General features: G+C 42.1%; 1 protein-coding gene across 1 annotated transcript in view; it reads right to left on the reverse strand.

The window, feature by feature from the left end:
* Positions 1–9,685: 9,685 nt before the first annotated feature.
* LOC145850483 (sodium- and chloride-dependent GABA transporter 3) overlaps positions 9,686–10,089 on the reverse strand; it is a 2,956-nt gene continuing 2,552 nt past the window's right edge. The window contains exon 3 of the mRNA XM_082967727.1: positions 9,686–10,057. Coding sequence (XP_082823853.1) covers positions 9,905–10,057 — 153 coding nt within the window. The 3' untranslated portion in view covers positions 9,686–9,904. The remainder of the gene's footprint in view (positions 10,058–10,089) is intronic.

Consider the following 10,089-nt stretch of genomic DNA (forward strand, 5'->3'; position numbering starts at 1 on the left):
TATTATAGAAATCCTCATCCGTGCCTCCTCTGGGATACAGAACACCAGCACAGCTGAGACTCTGGATGAGTCCCAAATGGGCCCCCTATTCCCTATATAGCACACTACTTTTGGTCCAGGGCCCTATGCAGGTTGTGTGGGGCCCTATGTGTCATTTAGGACACAGGCTCTGTCTGAGGGCAGTGCTGGCCAGAGGCGTTGATCATGCTGATGCTGAAACTTCAAAGCAGTTTTATTGCGTCATTTATCGGATCAGAGCAAGACGATGCTGTGGAGCCTTAGGAGCTAGAAAAAGTTTGAGTTTTAAAGTGTGACAGAGAGAAGAAGAAGCAACAGAAGCAGAAGAAGACGAAGAAGAAGAAGAAGACGAAGAAGAAGAACAACAAATATAGCTCCAAGCAGCAACGCCGGGGTTCAGCTGTATGCCCACGGTGCCACCATCAGAACAAATTGGATACATTGACCTAGGACGAGTTACTTCGCTACTTCTGTTTACCATGCTTGCCAAATACCAGAACTTAAAATCAAACGGACAATGCAATAAAATAGGCTTTTGATGTATTTTTGGACCATTTTCAATGATGTTGACTAAACGTCTTCTTCTCCAGAACCGCTGGACCAATCGGCAACATATTTAGTATATAGTTTTGTGCAGATCGGTCATTCGGTGTCAGAGCAGTAGCGCTTTGAGTGTTTTTCACAAAATTCAAAATGGCTGAAAATCTATAATGGCAAACTTTATTTATTTATTTATTAAACGTTTATTTAACTAGGCAAGTCAGTTAAGAACAAATTCTTATTTACAATGTCAGTCTACCAAAAGATAAAAGGCTGGGATTAAAAATAAAAAATATAGGACAAAGAGGCAAACTTCATGGGTTCTTTAGGCAAATCTGTTCCTTGTAATGAGAGGGATTTATTTACCAATTTTTAGGACTCTAGGTCACAAACTTCAAACTACTGTTTTGCGTTTGATGTAGTTTGGACCATTTTTAATGATGTTGACTACTTACGCACTATTTTACAAAACTCTAGCTGAACCAATATCGTCGCTATTTGACCATGTTGGTCATCTATGAACATTTGAACATCTTGGCCCATGTTCTGTTATAATCTCCACCCGGTACAGCCAGAAGAGGACTGGCCACCCTTCATAGCCTGGTTCCTCTCTAGGTTTCTTCTTAGGTTCTGGCCTTTCTAGGGAGTTTTTCCTATCCACCGTGCTTCTACACCTGGATTGCTTGCTGTTTGGGGGGTTTTAGGCTGGGTTTCTGTACAGCACTTTGAGATATCAGCTGATGTAAGAAGGGCTATATAAATACATTTGATTTGATTCTGTACTCCTGAGCACGCTTGGCAAATATCAGAGATCAAAATCAACAATATCATGCAAAATGCTTTTGATGTTTCTCGGACACCTTTTTAATGATATTGATTACTTTAAATGTGTTGTTCTCTTGAACCACTGGACCGATTAGAACACAATTTAGTATATAGAATCTATGGATGGACGTCTTTAAACGTTTTCCAAGAGTCTAGCTAAAACAACATGGCCGCTATCAACCAATGACCTTGCATGAATGTTTTTTTTCCCTGTCCAACAGTACCACCATGCGGTTAGCTAGACTCACCTCCCTGAGAATGTGTGCCAAATTTCGAACCTCTTGAGTAAAACAGTTTAAGTGGTATAAACATGTTTCCGTTATAGCGCCACCGTGTGGTCGATCTAAATGTGCTTGTATTGGTTTAGTCTTGACAGTGTTTGGAACATGTGTACCTATTTTTTGTCACAATACGAACATCCTTGTCTGATTGTATGCATTTATGTGCTTGACCACACCCATGTGAACGTTCATTTGTCAATAGTGGCCATGTTGTTTTTGTTACTAGTGCGAAAAATATTTCAGGGCTCCTGAGTGGCACAGCGGTCAAAAGGCAGTGCATCTCAGTGCTAGAGGCGTCACTACAGATCCTGGTTCGATTCCAGGCTGTATCACAACCAGCTGTGATTTGGCGGTGCACAATTGGCCCAGCGTCATCCAGGCAGGGGTAGGGCGTCATTGTAAATAAGAATTTGTTCTTAACTGACTTGCCTAGTTAAATTGAAGATCAAATAAAAATACCTAAATGTTAAGTTTCATGCAAATCAGTGTTAGAGGAGAAGCATTTTAAGTGATTTTCACAAAATCCTAAATGGTGGAAAATTCATCTTGCGGCAAATGTGTTCCTTGTGAGAGGGACCTATGAAACAATGTAATGTCTCTAGGCCCTATGTGGCCCTTAGGGCTTTACCATATTGCTATGTTGCACAGTCCTGGGCCTTTTCTTCTTCGCTGAACCCGTAATAATGAACTGCAATATATATATATATATATATGATAGGGTTTCATCAGCTTCACTGCTTAAACCCTTAATAATAATAAATATAGCTGCATGCAGCATTGCCCGGGGTTCAAGCTGTGCCACCATCAGGACACATTTGACACTTCTGTACTCCTTACCATCACAAATCAACAAGATCATTCAATGTAGTTTTGATGTATTTTAGACTGTTTTGTTATGATATTGACTACTTAAAAACATTTTCTTCTCCTGAACAACTGGACCAGTCGGTACGAAATTTGGTATATAGCATCTATGGATACACCTCTTCCTACGCAACATTTCCCAAGACTCTAGTCAAACAATATGGTCGCTATGAACCAATGATCTTGCATGAATGGTTTTCCTGTTAAACAGCTCCCCCCCATGCAGTCAAGAAAATAACCATAAACATACTCTAAATCCCTGAGCATGTGTGCCACATTTCATCACTCTGAGTCAAACAGATCAAGAGATATAAACATGTGCCACTCATATAAACATGTGTCCATTATAGCGCCCCCATGTGGTTGATCTAAATGTTGCATATGTTGAGTCTTGGCAGTGTTTTTTTGACAATGTGTATCCAGATTTGTTATGATGTGAATAACCATGTCTGATGGGTGGCAGGTAGCCTAGCGGTTAAGTGGTTGGACCAGTAAACAGAAAGATTGCTGGTTCGAATCCCAGATTCTGTCGTTGTTCCCTTGAGCAAGGCACTTAACCTATTGTTGCCCTTGCACATTTCAACATTTTCAATTGTAATAGCACCACCATGTGGCCAATTGGCAATGGATCGCATGATTCCTGTGTAGCTCAGTTGGTAAAGCATGGCATTTGCAATACCAAGGTTGTGGGTTCGATTACCCCTTGAAAATGTATGCACTCACTACTGTAAGTCGCTCTGGATAAATGATGTAAATGAGAGGGTAAGTTGCCAAGTTGCACCTTCCTAGGTCTTACCATCTCAATGTTAATATTCCACGACGGAATAATAATAATAATGAACGCCAACAAATAAAACAGGGTTTCATCAGCTTTGCTGCTGAACCTCTAACTACAACAACAGTGTACTCATAGTACCACATGAGATGGAAGTCAAACTCGCTTTTTCTTTTGTAATATTTATTTTTAAAAATGGGTAAGCAAGCAGTTCTTGTGCCCTGTGATTTGAATACCAAAATCGGTGTAAAACAGTAACATGATACAACTTTTTTCCCCCCTATTATTTCTCTAAAACGTATGTTTGTTTGAGTGACATATCAAAAGATTCCAAAGAAACAAAAAAAAAAGGTGCCTTCAGAAAAGCATTGACTTATTCCACATTGTATTACAGCCTGAATTCAACATGGATTAAACATACAGTACCAGTCAAAAGTTTGGACACACTTACTCATTCAAGGGTTTTTCTTTCTTTTTTTAAAACTATTTTCTACATTGTCGAATAAAAGTGAAGACATAAAAACTATGATATAACACATAAAATCATGTAGTAACAAAATACATATATATTTGCCAAGAGTGTGCAAAGCTGTCATCAAGGCAAAGAGTGGCTACTTTGAAGAATCTCAAATATAAAATATTTTTTTATTTGTTTAACACTTTTTTGGTTACTACATGATTCCATATGTGTTATTTCATTGTTTTTATGTCTTTGTTATTATTCGACAATGTAGAAAATAGTAAAAATAAAGAAAAACCCTTAAATGAATAGGTGTGTCCAAACTTTTGACTGGTACTGTATATTTGTTCTTACCAATCTACACACAAAACCCCATAATGACAAAGTAAAAATATGTTTTTAGACATTTTTGAAAATGTATTGAAAAGAAAATTGAAAATTGACCACTCTGACAGAACTACAGAGTTTCCTTGGCTGAGATGGGAGAACCTACCAGAAGGACACCACTTCACCAGTCTGGGCTTTATGGGAGAGTGGCCAGACGGAAGCCACTTCTGAGAAAAAGGCACATGACAGCACGCCTGGAGTTGATTTGCAAAAAGACACCTGAAAGACTCTGAGCACATAAGGCAAAAGATTATGTGGTCTGATGAGACAAAAATGTAACTTTGTTGCCTGAAGAAAGGAAGAAAATTCCCAAATCCATTTGTGTAAAGCTGATACAGACATACCCAAGACGACTCAAAGCTGATACAGACATACCCAGGATGACTCAAAGCTGATACAGACATACCCAGGACGACTCAAAGCTGATACAGACATACCCAAGACGACTCAAAGCTGATACAGACATACCCAAGACGACTCAAAGCTGATACAGACATACCCAAGACGACTCAAAGCTGATACAGACATACCCAGGATGACTCAAAGCTGATACAGACATACCCAAGACGACTCAAAGCTGATACAGACATACCCAAGACGACTCAAAGCTGATACAGACATACCCAAGACGACTCAAAGCTGATACAGACATACCCAGGATGACTCAAAGCTGATACAGACATACCCAAGATGACTCAAAGCTGATACAGACATACCCAGGATGACTCAAAGCTGATACAGACATACCCAAGATGACTCAAAGCTGATACAGACATACCCAAGACGACTCAAAGCTGATACAGACATACCCAAGACGACTCAAAGCTGATACAGACATACCCAAGACGACTCAAAGCTGATACAGACATACCCAAGACGACTCAAAGCTGATACAGACATACCCAAGACGACTCAAAGCTGATACAGACATACCCAAGACGACTCAAAGCTGATACAGACATACCCAAGACGACTCAAAGCTGATACAGACATACCCAAGACGACTCAAAGCTGATACAGACATACCCAAGACGACTCAAAGCTGATACAGACATACCCAAGAAGACTCAAAGCTGATACAGACATACCCAAGACGACTCAAAGCTGATACAGACATACCCAAGACGACTCAAAGCTGATACAGACATACCCAAGACGACTCAAAGCTGATACAGACATACCCAAGACGACTCAAAGCTGATACAGACATACCCAAGACGACTCAAAGCTGATACAGACATACCCAAGACGACTCAAAGCTGATACAGACATACCCAAGACGACTCAAAGCTGATACAGACATACCCAAGACGACTCAAAGCTGATACAGACATACCCAAGACGACTCAAAGCTGATACAGACATACCCAAGACGACTCAAAGCTGATACAGACATACCCAAGACGACTCAAAGCTGATACAGACATACCCAAGACGACTCAAAGCTGATACAGACATACCCAAGATGACTCAAAGCTGATACAAACATACCCAAGACGACTCAAAGCTGATACAAACATACCCAAGATGCCTCAAAGCTGATACAGACATACCCAAGACGACTCAAAGCTGTAATCGCCACCAAAGGTGCTTCTACAAAGTATTGACTCAGGGGTGGGAATACTTATGTAAATTAGGTAGTTCTGTATTTCATTTTCAATACACTTTGCAAACATTTCTAAAAACATGTTTTGACTTTGTCATTATGAAGTATTGTGTGTAGATGGGTGAGAAAAAAATTGGGGGTATGAGTACTTTCTGAAGGCACTGTATATTTGTTTGTCTCATATGGCACTGTATTCCCAACATAGTTTCACCAGAGACCAATGGGTAGTGCACTACTTTTCACCAGAGACCAATGGGTAGCGCACAACTTTTCACCAGAGACCAATGGGTAGTGAGTGCACTATATAGCAAACACTGTGCCATTTAGGACGCATACTTTGTCCTTTTCACACTTCATCTACAAAGAAATAAGACCACAAAACATTTCTACTAGGATGTAAACATATACATCAATCTCCAGTGTTAAAACAAGCTGTTAAAATAATGCCACACATTAAGTTGCACAAACGTCAGTGAAGATGAAGTGGTGATAGAGAGAGTAGAGACCACAGATAACAGAGTGGTGATAGAGTAGAGACCAGAGATAACAGAGTGGTGATAGAGAGAGTAGAGACCAGAGATAACAGAGTGGTGATAGAGAGAGTACAGACCAGAGATAACAGAGTGGTGATAGAGAGAGTAGAGACCAGAGATAACAGGGTGGTGATAGAGTAGAGACCAGAGATAACAGAGTGGTGATAGAGAGAGTAGAGACCAGAGATAACAGAGTGGTGATAGAGAGAGTAGAGACCAGAGATAACAGAGTGGTGATAGAGAGAGTAGAGGCCACAGATAACAGAGTGGTGATAGAGAGAGTAGAGACCAGAGATAACAGAGTGGTGATAGAGAGAGTAGAGGCCACAGATAACAGAGTGGTGATAGAGAGAGTAGAGACCACAGATAACAGGGAGGTGATAGTGAGAGTAGAGACCAGAGATAACAGAGTGGTGATAGAGAGAGTAGAGACCAGAGATAACAGAGTGGTGATAGTGAGAGTAGAGACCAGAGATAACAGGGTGGTGATAGAGTGAGTAGAGGCCAGAGATAACAGAGTGGTGATAGAGAGAGTACAGACCAGAGATAACAGAGTGGTGATAGTGAGAGTAGAGACCAGAGATAACAGGGTGGTGATAGAGAGAGTAGAGACCAGAGATAACAGAGTGGTGATAGTGAGAGTAGAGACCAGAGATAACAGAGTGGTGATAGAGAGAGTAAAGACCAGAGATAACAGAGTGGTGATAGAGAGAGTACAGACCAGAGATAACAGAGTGGTGATAGAGAGAGTAGAGGCCACAGATAACAGAGTGGTGATAGAGAGAGTAGAGACCAGAGATAACAGAGTGGTGATAGAGAGAGTAGAGGCCAGAGATAACAGAGCACCCCTGTGTCCAGTCCACAGTATATATCAAGGCCAGAGAGCTACCGTCTTGTAGGTTTCCATGCCAACCCTAATCTATAACACCTTATTCTGATAATGAGCTGGTTGATAAGCTGATAAACTGAATCAGGTTAGTTACAACTGGGGACGATAGCCCTCCAGGAACAGCGTTGGAGAACCTTGGTGGACCAAGAAACGGTCCTCCAGGAACAGCGTTGGAGAACCCTGGTGGACCCAGCAACGTTACTGCAGGAACAGCATTGGAGAACCCTGGTGGACCAAGAAACGCTCCTCCAAGAACAGCATTGGAGAACCCTGGTGGACCAAGAAACGCTCCTCCAAGAACAGCATTGGAGAACCCTGGTGGGTTCAGCAACACTCCTCCAGGTTTTTTCCCCTAACAAACACGATTCATCTGAACCAATCACAACTCTGATGATTGGTAGAATGAAGTGTGAATCAGCCAATCAAGGTCCTGATGAGCAGCAGCTGATTAGGTAAAATCAGGTGTTTTAGCGCAGGGCTGGAGAAAAAGCCTGCACTGCATGCTCTCCAGGAAGCGGACTAGTCACACCGCAGTAGACAGGACCAATTAGCAGCTAGTGGCCACAAAGAGCTGATTGGACAAGGAAGATGGGCGGGGCGACTGTGGATGAGACCAGCTCATTCCGCCCCCTACTTAAGGCCACAACCAGCTAGTGTCACAATCAACGAGGAGGACGAAGATGAGGGAGGAGAAGGAGGAAGAGGAGGGGGGAGAAGGAGGAAGAGGAGGGGGGAGAAGGAGGAAGAGGAGGGGGGAGAAGGAGGAAGAGGAGGGGGGAGAAGGAGGAAGAGGAGGGGGGAGGAGACAGACGGTTCTGTCTGTCTCTCTATCTATCTGGACTCTGAGCCGAACGGAGCAGAGCAGAACCGGAAAAAAAATGATGTGACGTGTATCATCTGTCAGTTTGGATTAAACTCAGTCTAATCGCTGTGAAATGACCGAGGGGAAAGAAGACGTCATTGCTGTCACTGACACTGAAACTAACTCGGCCTGCGAGTCAGTCAGAGATGACAATGGGGACTAAGGAACTTTCAACCAGGGCCGGAGCACAGTGCCCATTCTGCCTCTTTAAGACTAGGAAAGGGTAGAGTTACAAAATTCACAGAATAACGGAATCACGGGGGTAGCTGGGAGCAAATCCTCCAACCAGAGTTTCTGGAAAACCCAAGAACTTGAGGAAAGTTTATATAATTTTGCAAACCTGGGAAGGAGGTTCTCTCTATAAGTTTATAGCATCCCTGGGAAGGAGGTTCTCTCTATAAGTTTATAACATCCCTGGGAAGGAGGTTCTCTCTATAAGTGTATAACATCCCTGGGAAGGAGGTTCTCTCTATAAGTGTATAGCATCGCTGGGAAGGAGGTTCTCTCTATAAGTTTATAGCATCCCTCTGGGAAGGAGGTTCTCTCTATAAGTGTATAGCATCGCTGGGAAGGAGGTTCTCTCTATAAGTGTATAACATCCCTGGGAAGGAGGTTCTCTCTATAAGTTTATAACATCCCTGGGAAGGAGGTTCTCTCTATAAGTTTATAACATCCCTGGGAAGGAGGTTCTCTCTATAAGTGTATAGCATCCCTGGGAAGGAGGTTCTCTCTATAAGTGTATAGCATCGCTGGGAAGGAGGTTCTCTCTATAAGTGTATAGCATCCCTGGGAAGGAGGTTCTCTCTATAAGTTTATAGCATCCCTGGGAAGGAGGTTCTCTCTATAAGTTTATAGCATCCCTGGGAAGGAGGTTCTCTCTATAAGTTTATAACATCCCTGGGAAGGAGGTTCTCTCTATAAGTGTATAGCATCCCTGGGAAGGAGGTTCTCTCTATAAGTGTATAACATCCCTGGGAAGGAGGTTCTCTCTATAAGTTTATAGCATCGCTGGGAAGGAGGTTCTCTCTATAAGTTTATAGCATCCCTGGGAAGGAGGTTCTCTCTAAACACACAATACACTTCAGCATGGTCCCAGCAGTACTGCTGTACACTGACTGGACAAAACATTAAGAACACCTGCTCTTTCCATGACATAGACCGACCAGCTGAATTCAGGTGAAAAGCTATGATCCCTTATTGATCTCGCTTGTTAAATCCACTTTAAGCAGTGTAAATGAAGGGGAGGGGACATGGTTAAAGAAGGATTTTTAAGCCTTGAGATAATTGAGACATGGATTGTGTGTGTGTGTGTGTTCTACTCAGAGGGTGAATAGGCCTTTGAACGGGATGTCTTAGTAGGTGCCGCTGGGAGTTTTCATGATCAACAGCTTCCTGTGTGTATCAAGAATGATCCACCACCCAAAGGACATCCAGACAACTTGACACAACTGTGGGGAGGCATTGGAGTCAACATGGGGCTAAAGATAAAGACCTACAGTTACACAGCACATTGATAGCATCCTAAGAGTACAGTGACACGAATAACTTTGCAAGATATCATGCCGATCTCAATCAATAAACTTGACATTCTTCTAATCGTTAAAAATGATCTCTTTAGTCATAATGTTAACGTAGATGACGTGTTAATAAAGTTTGTGCTAAAAAAAAAGAAGCAAGACTAGTAATTATGTGATAACTTCTTTCTCTTTTTTTTTAAACAAAATAAAACAGTCCTTTATTCTCTTCTGTCTGTTTGTTTGTTTGTTTGTTTGTTTGTTTGTTGTTGTTGTTGTCTTCATTGTGGTTGTGGTTGGGGACAGACAGACAGACAGAGGCTTGGTCAGTGGTTGGACTTTGAGAAGCGTTAGAAATGGGTCTCCTTCTCTGTGATGGTAGAGATCTTTGCAGCTTTCTTTGACTCTTTACTGGGCTTGGGTCTGATGGTGAAGGGGCTCATACCAGCCAGTTTACCTCTCATCACCAGATCTGGACTGGGGGTGGTCAGAAAAGTCATCCTCTGTACAGGGAGAGAGGGAGAGGAGGACAGGA

This window comes from Salmo salar, chromosome 22 (genome assembly GCF_965601325.2).
Source record: "Salmo salar chromosome 22, fSalSal1, whole genome shotgun sequence".
Taxonomy (NCBI): Eukaryota; Metazoa; Chordata; class Actinopteri; order Salmoniformes; family Salmonidae; genus Salmo; species Salmo salar.